Source organism: Sander lucioperca, chromosome 2 (genome assembly GCF_008315115.2).
Source record: "Sander lucioperca isolate FBNREF2018 chromosome 2, SLUC_FBN_1.2, whole genome shotgun sequence".
Lineage (NCBI taxonomy): Eukaryota > Metazoa > Chordata > Actinopteri > Perciformes > Percidae > Sander > Sander lucioperca.
Window position 1 is genome coordinate 20,631,175 of NC_050174.1, and position 22,641 is coordinate 20,653,815.

At 40.7% G+C, this 22,641-nt stretch overlaps 2 protein-coding genes and 1 long non-coding RNA gene across 9 annotated transcripts in view; 2 read left to right on the forward strand and 1 right to left on the reverse strand.

The window, feature by feature from the left end:
* The window catches only part of LOC116063386 (cytosolic phospholipase A2 gamma-like), an 18,049-nt gene extending 14,558 nt beyond the window's left edge, over positions 1-3,491 (forward strand). For 2 of the 5 annotated variants that reach the window (XM_031318358.2, XM_035998957.1), the window contains 2 exons: positions 2,034-2,205; positions 3,099-3,489. In XM_031318358.2, the coding sequence (XP_031174218.1) occupies positions 2,034-2,205; positions 3,099-3,271 (345 nt within the window). In that variant the 3' untranslated portion in view covers positions 3,272-3,489. Of the gene's footprint in view, positions 1-2,033; positions 2,206-3,098 lie in introns of all 5 variants that reach the window. The other 3 variants (XM_031318366.2, XM_035998958.1, XM_035998956.1) reach the window with 2 other exon arrangements.
* The window catches only part of LOC118494613, an 18,868-nt gene extending 2,093 nt beyond the window's left edge, over positions 1-16,775 (reverse strand). The window contains exons 1-2 of the long non-coding RNA XR_004896727.1: positions 16,570-16,775; positions 15,581-15,585 (exon numbers count right to left, since the gene is read on the reverse strand). This is a non-coding gene — a long non-coding RNA (uncharacterized LOC118494613). The remainder of the gene's footprint in view (positions 1-15,580; positions 15,586-16,569) is intronic.
* Positions 8,570-22,641, forward strand: part of LOC116063417 (carbonic anhydrase-related protein 10-like) — a 106,810-nt gene continuing 92,738 nt past the window's right edge. For 2 of the 3 annotated variants that reach the window (XR_004896718.1, XM_031318402.2), the window contains exons 1-2: positions 8,571-9,141; positions 11,998-12,072. Coding sequence is in view for 2 of the 3 variants with exons in the window: in XM_031318402.2 (XP_031174262.1) it covers positions 9,081-9,141; positions 11,998-12,072 (136 nt within the window). In the remaining variant the exon portion in view is untranslated. Of the gene's footprint in view, positions 9,142-11,997; positions 12,073-22,641 lie in introns of all 3 variants that reach the window. The other variant, XM_035998970.1, reaches the window with a different exon arrangement.

Below are 22,641 nucleotides of genomic sequence, written 5' to 3' on the forward strand. Positions count from 1 at the left end.
AATTATTGCTAACTAAAATGCTAGTTAACATTAGTAATCAATCGGCGTTGATAAACACGCTGAAAAGCGAGTGTGTGTCTTCATAACGCGCCAATAACGGCATACCAATTGGCGTGTCATACATACGCCACTTCATGAGATCAGTCTGATATAGGGAACAGTGAGTGAGTGAGGGAGGGAGCGGTTTTGAACACAGCTAGAGAGAAACAGACACTACAAAGTAAAACAGGAAACTGAAGCATAAAAACACACACATGGTAAAGCACAGAGAATACAGAAACACGTGAGACGGTAAACAAAGAAACAGGGAATCAATTAACACAATAAAACAGGAAAAACTACAACTGAAAACCACAACCATGACACCTTTTAGTATCGGACCAGTGTGCTAGGTACCTCAACAGAAAGGTAACGAAAAACGGATGGAGCAGTTCATTCGGTACCATCTACTAACTTTTGACAATGGAAACGCAAAAATAACCATTCTAATGTGTAACGAACTGAACCGACCTGAACCGAACTGGACTGCTAGGAGGAAACAAGGCTTTTCAGTCTGCTGGAAAGTCGTCCTGGATTGAAACTAACTGTTAATGCCGGCAGTATAATACCATATAGTGTATGGGCCTTTGACTGCAAGGCAATCAAACCATTGACCCATTGTTTAATAACTATCAGTAATTATTTTATTATGGAAGGTCATTTCCTTTACTAGACTTAATGCAACCTAGTCTATGGTCCATTTAAGATGCTTTAATGCAAACCTCTTCACTCCAGTCTCCCAACACCCTGGCCCTTCCCTGTGAGAGTATTCAGCTAAAGTTAAACAAACTTTTAATTTACCTTCAGCCAAACTCAAGTTTAATCTCAAAGATCACCCTGCTCCTAGTAAACGTAGGCTCAAAAGCATGTGCTGGATACTTCCTTCCTATAGGTCCTTCGTTTTATGGTTGGTTCCGACTTTCTAAAACTTTTTGAACAATGGAACCATTGTCTTTCAAGGAGTGATTTACATGTAATCTGGAGAAAACGTCAGTCTTCTGGGCCCACAGCCCGCTGCTCCGAAGCCTTGCATCAGCACAAGCACCTGGAACTCCCAGGCAGCAAGCATGTTCAGTTACGTCGGTTTCTCTGTCGTTGTTTTTCACATAGAACCGGGCTGGTTTGTGTTGGGGACCCGTTCAGTTTATTTGACATTTTTGCATTGGCCTGGCGTTGAGCTTCGGGTCCCCCGGTGACCCTCGCGTACTATGTGATGTCATTTCACGTGAACTGGCACGGGGGATCCCAGAGACCCGTGCTGCGATCGAACGCGTTTGGACAGGCTAATACAAAATGTAAATAAATCTAACCAGGTCCCCATGACACGAAGGACAATACATAGGGGTCCACTAAAACAAAGCGCTAAAGTTAGCTAATGTCAGCCATCAGAGCTAACGTTAGCTGACGGCAGTCACAGACAACGGCACAGAGAAACAGACTCACTTGCGGTTTGGGAGTTCCAGGTCAAGTCTTGAAGGCCGCCACCGTAGATGTACGGTAAAGCCAGAAGCCGTCAGTAAGCACCGTGCACGGAGATGGGCGGCTACTCGCTGTTTTTCCGTGCTGGTCAGCATTCTTCTTGAGCATTTAGCGGCAGTCTAGAACATTTGTAACGTTAGGTGTATATACTGCCCACGTCAGGTCCGGAAGGATTGCATCCCCTGGTACATACGGTACTGTGGAAAAATGAGTACCACCACGTTTTCAGAATTTTGGTACCGAGTTGGTTCCAAAGTACCGGTTCTCGTGACATCCCTAGTGCAATGTATGTTCCAGCTTTGTGTACATGTGATTTAACTGACTGATCAGTATCACCTTGTCTCGTTCCTGCACATATAGATATTCCCCCTAACCCTTAGTAAGACCCTAATACTTCTAAACCTTTTATAAAAGTATGCCAAATAATAAAGCGGTACCTGCCTAACTCAGGTATGATTTATTGCAAACGAGCATGAAAGCGGTGAAAAAATGTTGACCCTCTAGTCCCTTCACAGACTCTGACTCTTGCCAGAGACTATGCAGCCGAGGTGAATAAGCCTTTCCCAGAGATAGACGCCAAAATCCTGGAGGAGAGAGACTGGCCAAAGGGCTGCTACGTGCTGAAGGGAAAGGAGAAGGAACCCACGATTGTTTACATGCCGCTCTTCAACAGACACAACTGCAAAGGTCTGTTACACACAGATTTTTTTCTTGACGTTTCTGCGCAGATAAAGACTTATGAAACAAACACTACCAATCGGACATGTTACAGCAGTAATGCGACCCAGAATTGGGGAGAATTTATCAACATTGGCAGCCCAGATGACATTGTTCTCTACTGTTAGCCATGTAGCTAGCTACTTTAGTTAGCAGTTGACACTTAATAGAATATAGCAGCAATTTCTACAGTCAAAAATCACAGATAAAGGCAAAATACTAAGCAAGTACTACTAACAGAAAATGTTTCAGGAGTAATGTGACCTCAGCCAAGGTGACATTGTTTACTGCTGTTAGCATGTAGTTTCATGCGACAATGTGAACATTGCAGTGGCTTAAAATAAAACCACTCCAGTCCTGCCTACTTGGAGCAGATGACCAATCATAGCAGGCCGGCTTAGAGTTGCGTAACACTTAGCCGAGAGTAGAAAAAACTGTTGAAACCGGAGCGTTCAGAACAGTTAAAAATCTGAACGTTTTAGCTCACAGGGATTTGTCTAAAATACATTTCCCTCATTATTTCAAGTTTGGGCCACGTTTAACATGAAAATCCAACATTATAACATTGTAGATATGACAGAAAACACGGAAAAGCATATGTGACCTTTAAGTTCAGAGAGTGGTTTGGGTCAAAATCAGACGCTACTTTGTTTCTAGTTACGCACATGCTGCAGAACGTGACATACTGTAGTTCCGTTTGTTCCGTAAAAAAGTTTTAAAAAAAACATACTACTTGGTGAAAGTCCTGTGTGTGTTTGACCTATGCACCAACCCACCCTACCTCCTTACTGACTTATCAAGGCATTTTTCGGGGGTGGAGCGTCTCGATTGGAGCCTGAACAGGTCTTTGCTGTTTTCTGTAGATGCAGCGGAGTTCAAAGCAAAGATGGAGGAGTTCTCCACCTTCCAGCGTCCCTACAGCCAGGAGAAGATTGAGTTTGTGTTGGAGACGGCGAAAGCCAACATAAAGACCAACAAGGAAACTCTGCTGAGGGAGATCAAGAAGGCTGTTCTCCGCCGACACAACAAGATATAGGGTGGGGGGGGGGGCACCGTCAGGGTAGGACACACCGGAATCTCACATCTTGGTACAGTGTGTGATCTGTGTGTCTCTGTGTGTCTGAGCCTGTGTGAATTAGGGATAGACAGACTATCGGCCCTGGCTGATTATCTGTATTGGCGTTTTATTTTCCTGATAACCAATAAAATTAATGAATTAAAAAGTGCGCTACTATGGCTCGGCTACAGCTCTGTGTCCGTCCCTCTGCTTCGGTTTCACTCAGCAAGATTTTTTAATTTTCACTGTAAATGCATATCGGTTCCAAATCAGTTATCGGTTTCATTAACTACTAATAATCGATATTGGCCTTGAAAAACCTGTATCGGTCAATCCCTAGTTTGAATGGCAGCGTTCCCCCGGGGTTTAAAAATGGTCTTAAATTTAATATTCTAAAAATAAGGCCTTAAAAGTATTGAATTTTGTTTACAAAAACAGAAATACTTTGCACATCTACAATGTGAGACAGGTGCATCGGAGGGGGACAAGCAGGACAAAAGTTGCAAAGAAAACTCCCGCACACTGTCTAACTTGCAAAAAATATATAAAGTTTAATAGTTGGCAATGTTTCGGTACTAGACCATCTTCAGGCAAATGGTGTTACATCCTGAGAAGCCATCTTTTGTAGGAGGTGACTGTTTTTGGGCACCAATCAACAACTTCCACATGAAATCAGGCATGAATGCATAACATTAATTTACATATCCTTTACTGGGGACTCTTGTTGTGTTTATTGTGATATTTTTCCTCTATTTATCTGTTAATGGATAAGGTACCTAGCAGGTTTTGGAACTATGCCTTAACATGAATGCTCTACATGATTTTTTGTGTGGATTCATTTTACAGAAATCAACATCCATCTACTATAGAATGCTCTGGTATGAGATGTATATATATATATATATAGTAAGGAAAATAAGTATTTGAACACCCTGCTATTTTGCAAGTTCTCCCACTTAGAAATCATGGAGGGGTCTGAAATTGTCATCGTAGGTGCATGTCCACTGTGAGAGACATAATCTAAAAAAAAAAATCCAGAAATCACAATGTATGACTTTTTTAACTATTTATTTGTATGATACAGCTGCAAATAAGTATTGTTTGCAATTACAGAGGTCAAACGTTTCCTGTAGTTTTTCACCAGGTTTGCACACACTGCAGGAGGGATTTTGGCCCACTCCTCCACACAGATCTTCTCTAGATCAGTCAGGTTTCTGGGCTGTCGCTGAGAAACACGGAGTTTGAGCTCCCTCCAAAGATTCTCTATTGGGTTTAGGTCTGGAGACTGGCTAGGCCACGCCAGAACCTTGATATGCTTCTTACAGAGCCACTCCTTGGTTATCCTGGCTGTGTGCTTCAGGTCATTGTCATGTTGGAAGACCCAGCCTCGACCCATCTTCAATGTTCTAACTGAGGGAAGGAGGTTGTTCCCCAAAATCTCGCAATACATGGCCCCGGTCATCCTCTCCTTAATACAGTGCAGTCGCCCTGTCCCATGTGCAGAAAAACACCCCCAAAGCATGATGCTACCACCCCCATGCTTCACAGTAGGGATGGTGTTCTTGGGATGGTACTCAGCATTCTTCTTCCTCCAAACACGGTTAGTGGAATTATGACCAAAAATGTGCTGGTTTAAGCAGGGGAACCTTCCGTGCCATGCATGATTTCAAACCATGACGTCTTAGTGTATTACCAACAGTAACCTTGGAAACGGTGGTCCCAGCTCTTTTCAGGTCATTGACCAGCTCCTCCCGTGTAGTTCTGGGCTGATTTCTCACCTTTCTTAGGATCATTGAGACCCCACGAGGTGAGATCTTGCATGGAGCCCCAGTCCGAGGGAGATTGACAGTCATGTTTAGCTTCTTCCATTTTCTAATGATTGCTCCAACAGTGGACCTTTTTTCACCAAGCTGCTTGGCAATTTCCCCGTAGCCCTTTCCAGCCTTGTGGAGGTGTACAATTTTGTCTCTAGTGTCTTTGGACAGCTCTTTGGTCTTGGCCATGTTAGTAGTTGGATTCTTACTGATTGTCTGGGGTGGACAGGTGTCTTTATGCAGCTAATGACCTCAAACAGGGCATCTAATTTAGGATAATAAATGGAGTGGAGGTGGACATTTTAAAGGCAGACTAACAGGTCTTTGAGGGTCAGAATTCTAGCTGATAGACAGGTGTTCAAATACTTATTTGCAGCTGTATCATACAAATAAATAGTTAAAAAATCATATATTGTGATTTCTGGATTTTTGTTTTTAGATTATGTCTCTCACAGTGGACATGCACCTACGATGACAATTTCAGACCCCTCCATGATTTCTAAGTGGGAGAACTTGCAAAATAGCAGGATGTTCAAATACTTATTTTCCTCACTGTATATATATATATATATATATATATAGTTGTATTGAAGTTTAAGCTCTATCTATAGTAATGGATAAGTCAGTGTCTTAGTACCAAAACGTTGCCTTCTATTAAACTTTATATATTTTTTGCAGGTTAGACAGTTTACAAAGGTCTTACATTTTTTCTTGACCTTTCGTAGGTATTAAATGAATATTTAGTGTGGGTAACGTTTAAAAGAAGATGATTTTGTACTTTTAGTTTCATAGCATAAGAGCTCTAAATGTGTGACAGACATTTTATTCATTTTATGTTAGAGTACAAACACACTGCACAAAAAGGTTTTATTAAATTTAGGTTATTTACTTGGTAAATACTTCTTTTCTCGGGCTTAAAATCAACACTGATTTTCCAATATATGGCCCTAAATCTGGCATTAAATTTCATCCTAGGTGGTATTATAAAGGTCTTAAAAAGTCTTAACTTTAACTTGGAGAACCCTGGGGGTATGTTGGGGGGAAAGGAGATGGACGGATAATAAAGTATTCAGTAATAGGAGTTTATGTAATATCCTGTGTGTCAGTGTGCGTGTGCTCGTCTCAGACAGAGAGAGACGTGAATGGTTGATGGATGAATAACTGACCAGTGGTGGAATGTAACTAAGTACATTTACTCCAGTACTATATGTAATTACTGTACTTAAGTACAGATGTTGAGGTACATGTACTTTACTTTAGTCTTTTCTTTTCATGCCACTTTCTACTTCTACTCCACTACATTTCAGAGAGAAATATTGTACTTTTTACTCCGCTACATTAACCTGACAGCTTTAGTTACTATAGTTACTTTACACATTAAGATCGTTGCACTCAAAACAGAATATTTTATATTTTATACAATTAATTTTTTATCAGAATACAGCATAGAAAATCTGCTTAGAAATATAAGAAATATTGGATAGGATAGAACAACACAATGTATTTCTGCTAAATATAACAACACATTCATTATTAATTTGACTTATTTTCATTTTAAACTAATTGTAAATCCAAATACAATACACATTTTCTATAGGCTCAGTCTGCCACTTTAAAAAAACAAAACAATTCATGTGCTGGTCCCATGGTATCAGAATTTTGGATAGCTATCATGGAAACATTAATTGGTCATGTGACAATGGCTGGGAAGATTGTCAGAACAGGCACCCAAGTGACAGTACTCTGATCCAATGGAAATCACAATTATCACATAGTGAACTGATATTTATTTTTACTTGTGAAGAGCGTTGTATGGAACCATCCAGGTTATTTTTTTGGGGCAATTTGGTTGAAAGAAACCCAAATGTCTGATATAGAAACTTTGAAAACGGGTCCATTTTGACACGAAAACAACAGGAGGGTTAATTGTATTGATGTACTGGCCCATTTAATGCACTGAAGTAACCCAAAGGTACCGCTAGAGGTCGCACAGCATCCACAGCTGGGAGTTTGAGTGTCTTTAGATAGGTCAGTAGAACCAAGCGTTCATCAAGGCCGTCTGCATCCACACTGGGCTGCTTTGATGTCGCTGTATTACCCTGGATGATCTAGCATTTTATATCAAGTTCAGACAGTAAGATCATCACTGATGAGCAGTCCTGTCTTTGTGTTAACAAACTGGTTGAAGCTGACGGTGTTTGCTTGAGTTTTATTTTTTGATTCAACCTTTTATTTACCCAGGTAAGCCGATTGAGAACAAATTCTCATTTGCATGGGCGACCTGGCCAAGACAAAGCATAAGAGACAACATAGTTACACAGTAAATACGCAAAACAGAAACATACAAAATACTAGAGATGGCCCGATACCATTTTTTGCTTGCTGATACCGATTCTGATACCTGAACTTGCGTATCGGCTGATATCGAGTACCGATCCGATACCAGTGTGTTATATATTTTAATATGTTTTAACAGCTGTTACTGCATACTATCCCTGTATGGATGTGATATGATTTCTATCTTTGTTGTCGGTCTGGCTCAGGTTAAACTCTTTGTGAAACATGAACTTTATTTTATTATGCAGTTTGACAGTGATAATGGGAAAAGAACATAAATAAACTACTTTACGTAGATTTTCTTTAGGGCTTTATTACGTATCGGTATGGGATCGGTGCATTAACTCCAGTACTTCCCGATACCAGCGTTTTAGGCAGTATCGGAGCCGATACCAGTATCGGTATCGGCGCATCTCTACAAAATACAGTAAAGAATCTACAAAAATACAGATCAAATCAAGAGTCGATATACAGTTTGTGCCCGGTGATGTCGGTGTGGTAGGCCTACGGCAGTAACACAATAGGCTACTAATAGGCCTACAATAGACCAAGTAAAAATACTGAATGTAGTAGGCTACAGATATGGAATAGTGCAAAAGAGCATTAAACAAACATGACAGCATATACGTATATACACTCTCCCTATTACAGTTTCTGTTAAAGTTTCCTCCATTCAGAGTAGAACCTAATCGTGCTTTGTGGCCTTTTAAACTCTCATGTTGTCCTCGGGTCAAATTTGACCCGTTTTCAAAGTTTTGTATATAGGCTTTCAGAAATGTGGGACGTCGAAATAAGCGCCGAAAACAGCGACAAAGTGGAAGACTGGAAGAAAACGTCAGAAAAACGGACAAAAAAACATTGAAAAAAGCGGTACAAATGTTGAAAAGAGTGACCATAATGCTGAGAAGAAAAAAAAAATCCCAACAAAAACGAAATAAATTTAAAAAAAAAAAAAACTTTGAAAAAAGCAACATGGTCGACGGGAAACATGCATGATTTCCCAAGAACAAGTCTCGCTGATATATATATATATATATATATATATATATATATATATATATATATTTTGCTTCACAGGCTGTACTATTGTGTCATTCTCGTACGATATCTTGGATAGGCTACGTTGTCTCTCTCTGTCAGTGGGTGCGCTCTCGGTGCGCTCTGCGTCGTCACTGAAGTTGCCTGATCCGCTGCTGCCACACGAGCGGGGAGCTCCAAACACTCACCCTCTCCAGAGGAACCAAAAAAAAAAAAGAAAAAGAAAGAAAGAGAAGGAGAAAATGTATTTCGGTACGGATTTCACAGCTGAAATGTCTTCAGGATGGATAGATACGGAGATAGATGCATGACAGACGCGGGTAAAAACAGAGAAATGTTGCATTTCACCAAACACCAAACCGGGAAGAGAAGGAGGACGATGCTGTGAGTCCTGGGAGGTTTCCTAACCATCTCGGAGCTTCGCGGGACACACACACACACACACACACACACACACACACACACACACACACACACACACACACGGGGGCAAGAAGAACCGGAGCAAAAAAAAGGGGAGATGTTCAAAGTTAGACCGTGTCGTCTACAAGTGCGAGACCCGCAACAGCTGCAGCAAATGAGCATGAATTGAACGAAGAATGCATGCCGTTTGGGATATATCTGTGATTCTGCAAACATATATCATCTGCACGTCATCAGGTAAGGTGCCTAGAAGGAACGTTATGGTCATTAAAAAAAAAAAAAAAAAATAGCACACACACACACACACACACACACACACACACACACACACACACACACACACATAGCAGAATATCAGAAAATTAAACTCGGATATGGAATAAAATTAATGAAAATGTTGCAGTGACGCCGTGAATTTCATGCATTAATTCACACTTAAATACTTACAGATATATTATGTATCCTAGTTGTTGTAGGGACGTTTGGAATCATTTGGGATAATTGGCTGAATTTAGTCCTCTTTTACTTTTAAAATCGCCATAATTACAGACCTACCTGCCTAGGCAAACTGTCGCCAATCACTTCACTTCACTATGCAGTGCGTGGGGCTCCTAGTATTTACAGTAACCTATAACGTGTCAACAGTCTGTTTGCACAGACAGACGTATACAGTACCACAGCAGTCACTGGTGAGACCCAAAACCATTGACATGACTGAATTCGTGACTCAATAGTCACACATCATAACTCAGCACTCTAATCCGTAGCCTCTCGTGCAAGCGGGTGCAAAAAAAAAGAAAAGAAATGCAGGTTTTAACAGGATTAATCACTAATAAAAGCAGAGAAAATAAAGAGTTAAAATATGACTGAAAAGCAAATTCGAATTGGTCAAAAGGTAACATGTATTACTCATGCCTCACGCCTGAAGAGACGCATTTCACCACATTGTATCATCAAACATTTTCAAGTTCAAAACAGCTACTCAAAATCATTTTCTGATTATTTATTTTTTCCACAAGAATAGCAACATAGTGACAAATAGCATGTGTGAAATGTGATGTTGGAGCAATCATTTCTAAAAAACTGGCTGCTTTTTGAATATGAACGGCTCGATAAAAAGGCATGCCTAGTGTTCAAAAGTGAAGAAAAGAGGTGCAGTATTACCCACAGCAAGATGTTAGAGGAAGCAATAAAAAAAGAGAAAAAACAGGAACATGAAGAGACAGAGGCTGAAAAATAAATATAAATATAAAATCAAGTAGTTCCTGTTAACCTGGAACATGTCAGCATGTGTCAAGTGCGAAAAACTTGTAAAATAGTCAACTAGTACAGCAAAAAAATCCAGAAAAGATGCAGTGTCTGAGCTGTTCTTCACTGTTTATAATCACACACACACACACACACACACAGGCTAATGAATGTCACTGTCAGGATGTCTAAGAGCTCATACAGCAGCCTTTGCTTGTGTCAGTGAGGCAACCATCACAATGGGATGAGTCAAGGCTTCAGAAGCTGCCAGCCCCAGTTTTTTTTAACCAAACTGTCTGATCATTTTTATATTAATATGTAGATATAAGACACTCAATATGATCTCTTTATAACTTACAAGCCACACTTAGCCCATGGGAAACTGACTCGATGATGTGGAAGTAGAACAGTGACAATATTCTGGCATCGAAAAATAAAATGTGGCATTGAAAAAGGAAACACTGGCACTGAAAAACGTTCCACTGAATAATAAAATACAGGCTTTAAAAACATTTTGCATTGTGATATGTTTTTATAATGACAATCTTCTGTTTTTTTCTTCATGTCACTCTTTTGTTTTAGTTTCGGTTGATCTTTCCCGTATTTTTTCCGAATTTCTGTCACCGTTTTGGCTGGAGGGGAGGGGTGAGGAGAGCATGATTTACATATTTAAAAAAAAAAAAACAATGCAAAAATATCAAATTATTTTTCTGATCACATGAAAAGAAGTGAAGGACCTGACATACCGGTGTCAGGACAACAACCTACTCATGAATATCAGCAGGACTAAAGGGATGATAGTGAACTTATATAAACGGGTCCTCGGTGGAGAGGGTGGACAGCTTCAAGTACTTTGGTGTCTACATCACAGAGGGTCTGACTTGGGCGCTACATACTGACTCAGATGTGAGAAAGGCAAGGCAGAGACCGTATCACCTCAGGCGCCTGAAAAAATTCCGGGTATCCCCTAAAATACTTATTTGTGATTTCTACTGCTGCGTCATCGAGAGCGTTCTGACGGGGAACATCACTGCCTGGTACAGAAACGGCACTGAACAGGACAACAAGACCGTGCAGAGAGTGGTTGGTTCTGCTGGACATACAATAAGCGGTGCCCTACTCTGCCTGAAAGATATTTACACCAGGCGCTTCAAGAAGCGTTTTTAGGGGTACCAAATATATTTTATATATATATATATATATATATATATATATATATTTATTTATATATATATATATTTATATATATATATATATATTTTTAATATATATACATATATATATTTTATATATATTTATATATATATATATATAAATATATATATATATAAATAAATATATATATATATATATATATATATATATATATATATATATATATATATATATATATGTCTGTATGTATATACATACATACATACATCCATACATACATATGTATATATATATGATATGCTTGAAATAATAACAAAAATATATAGTCCGACCAATAATCGCTTATATAATTACAATTTGGCATATCTAAACAAAATTCAATAAATACCAGTCATATGCCTTGAGACCTTAGCTAATGTTAGCAATTAATTGTGGGTAAACAAAAAAAACTTATTATTAACGATTATGGAAAACAATTGACAATTATGTAAAAATTGTTACAGGTTCTCAGTATCTAACCTTTTCTTTTATCCGCCTCTTCTTATTCCTTCCCTTTGCAGTTCAATGGAAGCTTCAATCACAAAGCGCATTATCACACCACCAAAGGGACCAGTGAAGAAAGAAAAGAAAAAAAGAAACATGTTTAATTTAAGAACTGTTTCCTCTTTCTCTCTGTCTTTGTCCCTGCAGCTCAGCCGATTACATCCAAGCTCGATGCAGGTTGGTGGGCGTATAAGGACGTCGTCCAGGGCACCTTTGTTCCAGGTAATAAATAGACCATCTCCCACCTCATACACAACATGGTGCATTAGCCAACACATTGTAAAACATTTGTCAATGCTATGGAAGGTATAGCCAACGAGAGTTGTACTCCCAATTATGGAAGTGTCATATCAAAATCATGTCTGTGAATCCTGGTGAGGGTACCCGCGGGGGTCTTTTGAAATTTAATATTTGAAAAAAAAGGCCTTAAAAGTCTTAAATTTCTTTAGAAAGTCTTACATTTCGTTCACAAAGGTCTTACATTTGTATTGTCCTTTCATAGAATCCTATGAATAATATAGATATATAACTATATAATAGAAATAACTCCTTCATTGTTTCGTCACGAAGCATGTTTGTATTGAATGCTACAATAAAATGTTATATTAAATTTAAGTACTTGGTAAATAATTCTTGTTATAGCCAGTCCCTCCAGAAAAAATGTGACTATGCGATCGCATAATTCAATGCATAATCAGCCAAAGTCCGCATATTTATGCGGGGGACGCATTTTTTCAAATACGCCGCACTTTTGCCGCATAAATTGCTGATTTCCGTGCAAAATATGCAGGGCTTGCATGATTTCATAATCCCCGCTTTTTCGTTGCAAAAAAGTCACATATATCTTAGCAGAAAGTTGAAAAATGTTGCGTTTACTTCACACAAGAGCAGCCATTTTCCCCTGTTGCCATGGGAACGTTATGAAGTGACGTAATTACGCGACGTGAACATCATTGAAAAGCTGCAAACCTCGCGATGAACCCTAGAGGAAACTGCAGTTTTTGCAAGTTCCCGCAATTTCATCGCATAAAATTGCATAAATATCCCGCATATTCCATCAAATTTTTTAAGAAAAAAAAGAAAAAGAAAACATGCCGCATAATCAAGGATTTTTGCCCGCAACAATCACAAAAAACGCATTTTTCTGGAAGGATTGTATAGCCTAAAATCCTTTCTGATATTCCATTATATCCTATATACTTTTACCAGTATGGACAGGAAGTTGGTATTACATTTCATTATAAATGGTATTAAAGTGGCCATATTATGCTCATTTTCAGGTTCATAATTGTATTTTGAGGTTGTACCAGAATAGGTTTACATGGTTTAATTTAAAAAAACACCATATTTTTGTTGTACTGCACATTGCTGCAGCTCCTCTTTTCACCCTGTGTTGAGCTCTCTGTTTTAGCTACAGAGTGAGACCTCTCACTGCTGTAACATCTTTGTTGGCAGTCGCACATGCGCAGTAGCTAGGTAAGGATCACATCATCTAGCTAGCGTCTTTGTGTCGTTTTGCGTGGAATACCTGCAGAACAGGGACATGTAAGTCGTTCTTTTGTAGATTATGGTGAACTAGTGTGTGTTGTAGCAGTGTTTTGCCATTCAGAACGAGCTAGCATGCTAGCGTGAGCATGGCATGCTACGGTTAGCCACCTCGTTTTGGCTAGTGACGTAAAAAGCCCTGCCGATTTTGAACAGCTCACCTTTAGGCTGAAGGCAGGACACATTCAGAAACCTGTATCTCACTCAAAACAGCATGGATGTTTTTTTTTCCAAGTTTGTATGCGTGTGGAAGCACCAGAGACACAAAATAACACCCCAAATCCCAGAAAAATTGATTTTTTCATAATATGGGCACTTTAAGAAGGTCTTAAAAAGTCTTAAATTTAACTCATGGAAACCTGGGGGTACCTTGCTGGTTATTTAAAGCTAAACCGGCCCAGAATTAGTGCTAATAAAAAAAGACTTTCAACAGATACTTGATTTTTGTATTGCAAAAAGCAGTATCTTAAGGATCTCTAAAAATGAGAAAAGAAAAAAATGTTCAATGACTTATGCCCAGTGCTAACGCTCTGTACCAATGCAGGAAGCGGTGTGGAGCAGAAAGTCAGGGTGGATCCGGGGGATGGGTGGATAGACTCCAAAAACTATATCGGCCGTTTAATCCCAACCCTCTTATACGACCCACAGGAGTGTTTTATAAATTAGGCCCCTAGCAGGTGGCAGGAAATACGACCTTAAAACTGAACCAGAGGATGTAATAATCACGGTTTTAAACATACCGTTAATGTTGTGAAACTGTCAGGATCCGGCTGTGACTGACTGCCTTTGTGCCACTCTTGTGGCCATTTTGTGTATTGTGTTGTGAATTGTGCTTGTTTCTGTGTTCCATGTGTTCTGTGGTTACCTGTGGTTACCTGTCTGTCATGTGTCTTTGTCTCCGCCCATCCCCTTATTTGGTCTGCACTTCCTGTCTTGTTAGTTTCCCTCCAGTTCTGCTCTCACCTGTTGCTTGTTACTGTCTTGTCCAATCCCCTGTCTTTCTGTTCACTGGTCTGTGTATTTCTACACCCCTCTGTTCTTTTGTCTCTTGTTGGTTCGTCTCTCTCTGTTTGTTCCTGTGAGTCCTTTTCGTTTTTGTGAGTTTATAAGTTGTAGAGTCAAAATAAAGTGTGTTAGTTTTGCACATCTGCCGGAAAGAGTCTTGCATTTGGGTCCTCCTGCTGAAACCATGACAAAAACACTTGTAGTTTGGTTACGTTTAGATCCAAAAATGTCTTGGTTATGTTTAGGAAGTACACTGATTAGTTAAATTTAGAAAAAGATTGTGCTTTGGGTTAAAATCAGACTTCACTTTGGGTTATGCACATGACACAGAATGTGTCTTGGCTCTGTTTTTTCCCGTAAATTAAAAAAAACTCCACTATTTTGTATTATTTTTTAAACAGGACTCAAACTCCGCTCTCATGCGATGAAAGTGCTGTTAGTTTGACCCATCCACCACCCCAACCAACTTCCTTGTGCGGAAATATGTATCGTAATTGCCGCTCGAACAAACGACTTATGTGGCCGTTTTTTCGGGGGGGGGGTGACAGTGTCATAGACTGCAGGCCGGAGTTTATGTCCTGTGACAATCCAGTTAATGTTACCCTTCCCATACTGTATATGACATGCACAGATTGTGGAAAGATTTCATTTTAAAAAATGAACATGATCCAGGGTTTTGCAAACAGTTTTTCTAATCATAGAGTTTGCACCAGGGGGAATAGATCGGATGGTGTGTTAGTGAGTTTAGAGATGATGTAGAGTGAATGAGGGACACTTCCATACACTTCTACACTTCTATTGTCATACGCAATTAATTAACTTCAGCCAAGGTAGTGAAGTTGCTGCGACACTGCGACTGATGTGGCTTTGCATGTACAAAATAAGGGATTATTTATAATAACTTTGAAATTAACTGAGTTTAATTTTGGAGTTATACTTTCATGCTAGAGCAAGTGTCATGCTTTTTAAATGGCGTGTTTCCCGTTTTAGAACGAGACTGAAATATTTCCAATTGAATGAAGACGTGTGTGTGTGTGTGTGTGTGTGTGTGTGTGTGTGTGTGTGTGTGTGTGTGTGTGTGTGTGTGTGTGTGAGAGAGACAGGCCTTCTGGGATATTTGAGACTGACAGTAGGCTCATCACATCCGTGAGTGTAGCTTTTTCACACTCTACTCTCACACTACACCTTTCTCCCCGCTTTGTGTTAGTGCTGTGCCAGCATAGAAGAAATCAACAAAATAGAAGAAATTGGGGAATAAATTTAGCACAAAAAAAACTCAGGTCACTGTCAACTTGTGATACGTTTTCTGTGATCACCTTTGCAGCCCCGTGAGGCACACATGCCATTTGCTGAGATAAGAGGGACAAAGCTGTGGGTGCTTTCACCACAGCTACGCCGCGTGCGCTACGCCGCGTGCGCTACGCCGCGTGCGCTACGCCGCGTGCGCTACGCCGCGTGCGCTACGCCGCGTGCCCTCTCTAGCGTCCTCTCCTTCGTTGTCGTTGTCACCGGCCTTAATAGGCGTTTACATCTGCATGATGGCAAATATTCTCTATATATGCAGAACGCACTGCCTCAATTGTATGAAACGGTACACACTTCCTGTCTCCTAAATGGCCGTGGCCTCGTTTAAAAGTGTAGTGGGTGGATGGATGAAAAGTTAATATTTTCTTTTGCTAACATTAGATATTTACACCTAAAAGCCATATATAGCATTACGGAAATTAGTTCTGTTAGGGCATTTGTGAACGTTAGTTAAAGTTGGTTTATCCGTGTTGCCAGATCTCGCCAGAGTTTGTTGCCGAAACAGAAACGGGTCTCGGACGAAGGTGATTTTCTCCTGATGTGTCCGTCTAAAAAATGCCATGTTAGAGTCAGAGTGTTCTGGAGATATGTGGCTTGTAAAGAATGGGTCCTATATTTACTTTGGTGACAATGGGGCGAAAGAATCGGTCATAATCGGTTCACGTTCACTTCTCCCATTGGAATCAATACACTCAGGACCTGCCGCTAGTCTCCTAAAGAGGCGTGGTGGTGGGGAAACCCACGTGACACTGATACAGGAAGTTAATCTGAATTGGGGCTTCTCGGTTCTAAACCGTCTCTGATGACAATTATCCTGCATATCCTATGTTCCTGTAGACCACTGGTTGTGTGCATCCTCAAAACAAAGAATCATGCAAAAACACCACTTTCAATTTTGTGTTTACCAGATATGTGCTTATAACTTTCTCGGAAATAAGTCATACAGTATGAACAAGCATAAAATATGACTAATCGGCTTAAGAAATCTTAGTCGACTAATGCCTACCATACACTAGTAGACTGAAAAGACTTTTAAAAAAACTCAAGTCTGATACCATCTCACATCTAAAGAGTATCTGTCATAATATGTTAAGACTGGAGATCTTGCAGGGTCACAATTTGCAAGACTACAATTAGATTTGTTTTGAAAACTTTAACCAAGTTAGCTAGCTACCGCTAGCTTTTTTTTTTTTTTTTTACTGTTGAGCATAGCACAGAGCCATAGCAACCATAAACAACACGGGCTCTAGCCGCTTGCTGCTTCCTGTTTGTTGCTGGGGGGGACGCGTACCCATTGGTTGTTGACAATGTGTATTTTTTTCTTTTTAAAGAGTTTTTTGTGGCATTTTTAGGCCTTTATTTTTGACAGGACAGCTTTGACTTGAAAGGGGAGAGAGAGGGGCAATGACATGCGGGAAAGGGCCGCAAGTCAGAACCAAACTTGCGGCGCTGTGTCGAGGACTGAGCCTCTGTATATGGGCGTGCACTCTACGGGCCCGGTTCTAGGCAGGGGCATGGGGGTAATGGTTTATTGCCATTTCTTAAAAACCAATCACAATCGTCATGGGCGGTGCTAAGCTCTGCACAGAGCCGCTGCAAAATAGACTCAGGAAGGAACTTGTTTTGGTGGAACATGTGTACGTTTAAAAGTTGTTTTGGTCGTGCAACAGAAAACTCAGATTGGACAGATAGTCTAGCTAGCTGTCTGGATTTACCCTGCAGAGATCTGAGGAGCAGTTAACCATTGTCCTCAGAAATCCACCGGAGTTTACAATTCCATGAAAAGACATGCATCTGGCGGAATTTCCTGCGGCACCGGAGCAATCCCGGAAGTGGAACGTCGAGGATATAGCCTACCTTACACCAAACGATTGAGACGACGGGAGCACTCCCTAACTCTAGCAAGACTCTCATGATTTCATTCCGATATTTGAAATTAGTCTGCAGTGGAATCACTTGAAAAGTCTCTTTGGTGTAAGATCGGTATAAGACCAAAACAACAATTAATCGACCAAGAGGGGGCAGCCCTAGTCATTTCTCCTCCAGTCTCCGTCTTTCTTTGCATCAGGCAATCAGGCAGTGAGTGGAGCCAGGTTCATTCTTTGGTTTTTACAGTTATGTATATTTGATCACATCTGTGTCTGGTTGTCTCCCTTTCTCCTTTTATCCTCTTCCCTCCCCTTGTCTTTATTCTCTCTCATCTCCTCTGGCCTTTCAGCTCTTCCCCTACCTGTTCCTCCTGTTTCCCTGTCTGTTTATGGCTAGTCCATTTTTCCTTTAGCCTTTTCTCTCTTTTCCTCCAGCGTCTCCTTCCTCATCCTCATCCCCGTCCCCAGTCACCCATCCTTCTCTCTCCCTCTCTTTGTTACCCCTCTCATTTCTCTTCCCCTGGCCCTATTCCCTCCAGTCCACTCTTCCTTCTAGCCTGAAAGGCTTGGGGATGTTTTCATCACTCATTTGGAATTTGCTCACGGCTCGACTGTGCAGATGGCTCTGACTTTCGTCTCAGTTTCACTTGGATATGTGAAAAACATAGACGGTCGGAGGTTATATTGTGTTGGCCACGCTAATCTAAAATGTCACTGTTCCAAAAAACCTTGTGTCCTTGCTTCCAGTGTATCACAAGCCAATTTCAGAAGGGAAAACGACACAACAAAGGAACCGAACCAGAAACAGCTAATATCAGTCGGAGAAGCAATACAATGGATAATTTAAATCAAAATCAAAACTGGAAAAAAAACAGGTGACAATAACAACATTGTTACAACAAATGATGCAACCCCTAAAGTAATACATTTGGTAGCAGAGGAGTTGAATATTGTTTTCAGCTCTAATGTATGTAGCCCATCTACCCTCTATATGTATGTACATGGGGCCCTGAGTTCTTTAACCCAAATAACTTCCGTATGGTAAAGGTTAGGGTCGCTCTAGAAACCTTCTACCCCCCGGATAGAACAAAATATTCTCCAACGGGTCTCGAACAAAGTCAACTTTCTCCTGATGTCTCCGTCTAAAAAATACCACGTTGGAGTCAGAGTGTTCTGGAGATATGTAGCTTGTAAAGAATGGGTCCTATATTTACTTTGGTGACTATGGGGCGAAAGAATCGGTCATAATCTGTGCTCACGTTCACTTCTCCCATTGGAATCAATACACTTGGGACCTGTCACTAGTCTCCTACAGAGGCGTGGTGGTGGGGAAACCCACGTGACACTGATACAGGAAATTAATCTGGATTTGGGCTTCTCGGTTCTAAATCTAAAGAGAGGTGTGGGCTGAGCTGAGAGCAGAGGGCTTTATATTCAGGCTTGGTATCGTTCAAAAATATTGGATACCGGTACAGATACCAATACTGACTCTGAGGAGATTTACTCTTTAGGTATTGAAATTGGGTATTGAATGAAGAGGCAATTTTCGATACTCGATACTATAGACGCAATTCGGTTAGTGCCTATAAAGTATTGAATTTCGGTACCCAGCCCTACCAAAATTAAACCCTACTTAAAATCAAAGTCTTCATTCCTTTTACTGGAACTCATGATATGGATATGATGATTATCTTTGAATTCTTTAAACAATCACAGTTTTGTTCATTGCAAACAGCAAAGATGCTTTAAATTTAGACATGTTTTTGGCTTTAAACTGGCAAGACTGGATTCTTTATTCCCTTAAAAGTTTGAGTTTCTTGGCTTCCTTGGTGCACCAGACTGAGTAAACTGTCAAACTGCCAATCTCTTCTCCGGAGTTTTCTCCAGCACGCAAGTTAGCAAGGCAGCAAAGTGCTCCTTTTGTGAAGGTGCCAACCTCGAGACGGATGTCGAGGTAGAACAAATATATATATATATTAACTTTAGTTTCAGACGTGCCGTGTGTGGGAGCAGATAGAGTACCTTTTCTTTCAAATAGAACTTTTCCAACCATCTTTTTTTGGCTTCTTCTCACATTGTTTAGGTTTTCCAAATCAGAATCAAGACAGACGCAAATGCAAATGAGGTATAGTGAGATCTTGAATGTTATAGCTAGTCTCGCATTGCCAGACCTTCCTCCACAGCGCTGCGGAGGAGGGTCTGGCTAGTCCACACAGCATTTGGGGATGGGAGAAAAACGTGCTCTGGTTTACTGGCATTTAACACTTGTGTTGTCCTACCGTCGACCATGCAACTTTTTGTTTTTCGGGTTCAGAATTTCAAATTCAAACTTTTTTTTAACGTTTTGGGCTCCTTCCCGATGTTTTTGTCACTTTTCCCAATGTTTTTGGTCACTTTTTCCGATGTTTTTGTAAAAAATTGTATGTGTTTTTTTGGACTTTTGTTGTTTTTACCCACGTTTTTTGAAGCTTTTTCCAACGTTTTTGTCACGTTTTTCAACGTTCTTTTATAAATGTTTCTTCAAATGCTATAAAATTGAACAAAACACCCAAATTCAATGAAAGTAGTGAACTGATCATTTATGTTACTTGTGAAAAAGCGTTATATGGAACCATCCATGTTATTGACAATTTGGTTGAAAGAAACCCAAATTTCTGATATAGGAACTTTTTGAAAATGGGTCAAATTTGACCCGAGGACAACAGGAGGGTTAAACATCTGAGGAGCAGTTAACCATAGTCCTCAGAAATCCACCAGAGTTTAGAATTACAATACAAAGAAAGGAGAAGGTGACGGATATCCGGCCGAAAAGAGGGACATCTGGCGGCACCGGAGCAATCCCGATCGCCGATATAGACTATTTCATAGCAGCACGTCGGGGAACAAGCAGGGCAGTGTGTCCGTGTGGTTTCTCTCACTTGGCCGTTGAATGAGTTTTTGTGTCTGCCTGGCCATGAGCGTTAGGAACAGAAAAGAGGAAAGAAAAAGAGGGAGAGGACAAAGCAGAAAAAAAGTGAGAAGAGTGGATTTGGTGATAAAGAGAGAAGAAAAGTGAGAGCTCCTGGGAGCTGCCCTTTACTGCTGATCTGATCTTTACACTATAGCTCTATAGCTGTGTGTGTGTGTGTGTGTGTGTGTGTGTGTGTGTGTGTGAGAGAGAAAGATGGGGTTATAAAATAGCGGATGAGGTGGAGGAGAGCTCTGGGGATTGGGCCAGTCTACCATTCAGCTCTCTCCAGCAGCTACAGCCAGAAGATGATTAGAGAAAAATGTAAACTCAGTTACTATACACGCAACATAGTCTCACTCCCATCGTGTCAAAAAGCAACGCTTGGTCAGGTGCCTTTGGCGTTTGTTATTGACGCAAAAAGTCTCCTTTAGCGTCATATTCCGACGCGCTTGTTCGGGACGCTTGGCGTCACTTGTTGACGCTCTCGGTCGGGACCTGTGGCGTCATAGTCTATATCCACGACCTTCCACTTCTGGGATTGCTTAGTTGCTTAGCTTAATTTCTGAGGACTATGGTTAACTGCTCCTCAGATCTCTGCAGGGTAAATCCAGACAGCTAGCTAGACCTCCGTGTCCTCCTTGGCTACTAGCAACTGTATGGAGGAGGGGTGGGGGGCGCGTGCGCGATTACGGAAGGCTTGTGTTGCGTGGATGCAACAACAGTGGTGTTGTCATTACCTAGAATTCCTCACGGGGGAGACAGAAACTACGCACTATAGCTTTAAACAACCTTTGAACGTACACATGTTCCACCAAAACAAGTTCCTTCCCGAGGCTATTTTGCAGTGGCCGACGCCGCCCGAGACGATTGTGATTGGTTTAAAGAAATGCCAATAAACCATCCTGGAATGCTGTGTGGACTAGCCAGACCCTCCTCCTGGAGGAAGGTCTGGCAACGCGAGAGTAGTGGCGTCACTTTTTGACGCTCTCGTGACTCGCGTCTAGCCCTTTGGCGTCGTATTTGGACGCGCTTGGTCGGGACATATGTTTAACTGACGTGCGGCACAAGAACGGGACAGTTAGGTTTAGGAAAAGATTGTGGGTGGGGTTAGAAAATATACGTTTCAGTGACACGCGGGACACCCGCAGGAGTACATTTCTTTACTTCTCATCCTTAGTTACATAAGTCTGTCTGTCTGTGTTTGTTTTACTGTTAGTTTTTATGTATTTGTGTGACTGTTTGCTTTAGTTGTCAGCTTTTAACCATCTAGGTTGCCGCCTCAGTCTGAATCGTTCGTCTTTATGCATGTACAGTACGTGGCTGCTGTTCCATGTTTGCTTTATTGATAGTTGTTATGCATCTATGACTGCCTGTTTGTCTGCTTCATTGCTAGTTAGTATGTCTATTTTATAGTGTGTTACCATGTGTGTCATTTCTAAAAGCCTAACCCGAGGCAAGGACTGCAAATTAGCTTACGGCTAGAAAAATCCAGACAGTCTAGTATCGCCATACTAGGCTGCCATGGCCATATTTTCCGTGGCAATACTGTAATACATGGCGGCTAGTGATGCACCGATGGGAAAATTGTGGCCGATACCGATAACCGATATCAATGTAGCTGTTATGGCCGATACCGATATTTACCGATGTCGATATCTCTGTATAGAAAACAAATGTTTATGATAATCAAATAAAGAACTATTTTCCAAAACGCATTTTTTCTTTTACTTTTGTGATATATTTTCCGAAATGACTGATATTGGGCACCTTTACCTGTGTGCAAAATATGACTGTCATCAGATTTTCAGAAGAAAAAAATAATATTTATATAATTATATATAATTTGACATTGAACCGATACCGATGTGTGTGACATTTTGTTTAGCTGTTGTTTTTGGGGTGCTCGGGTGTGTTCTAAGATGGAAGAAGTGAATGTTGAATGTGAATGTGTCTGCCCTGTCTTCCCTCTGCCCCTGTTAGAGAGGATGCTGGGGAAATGGAGAATAGCTTATTTGAGAGACAGAAAAAGAAAGAAAGACTATTGTACGTGTGTTTGTGAGACAGGAACTTATATTAACATCACATCTCTTGGTGTTAGTGTTGTCTGTGTTATTCGTG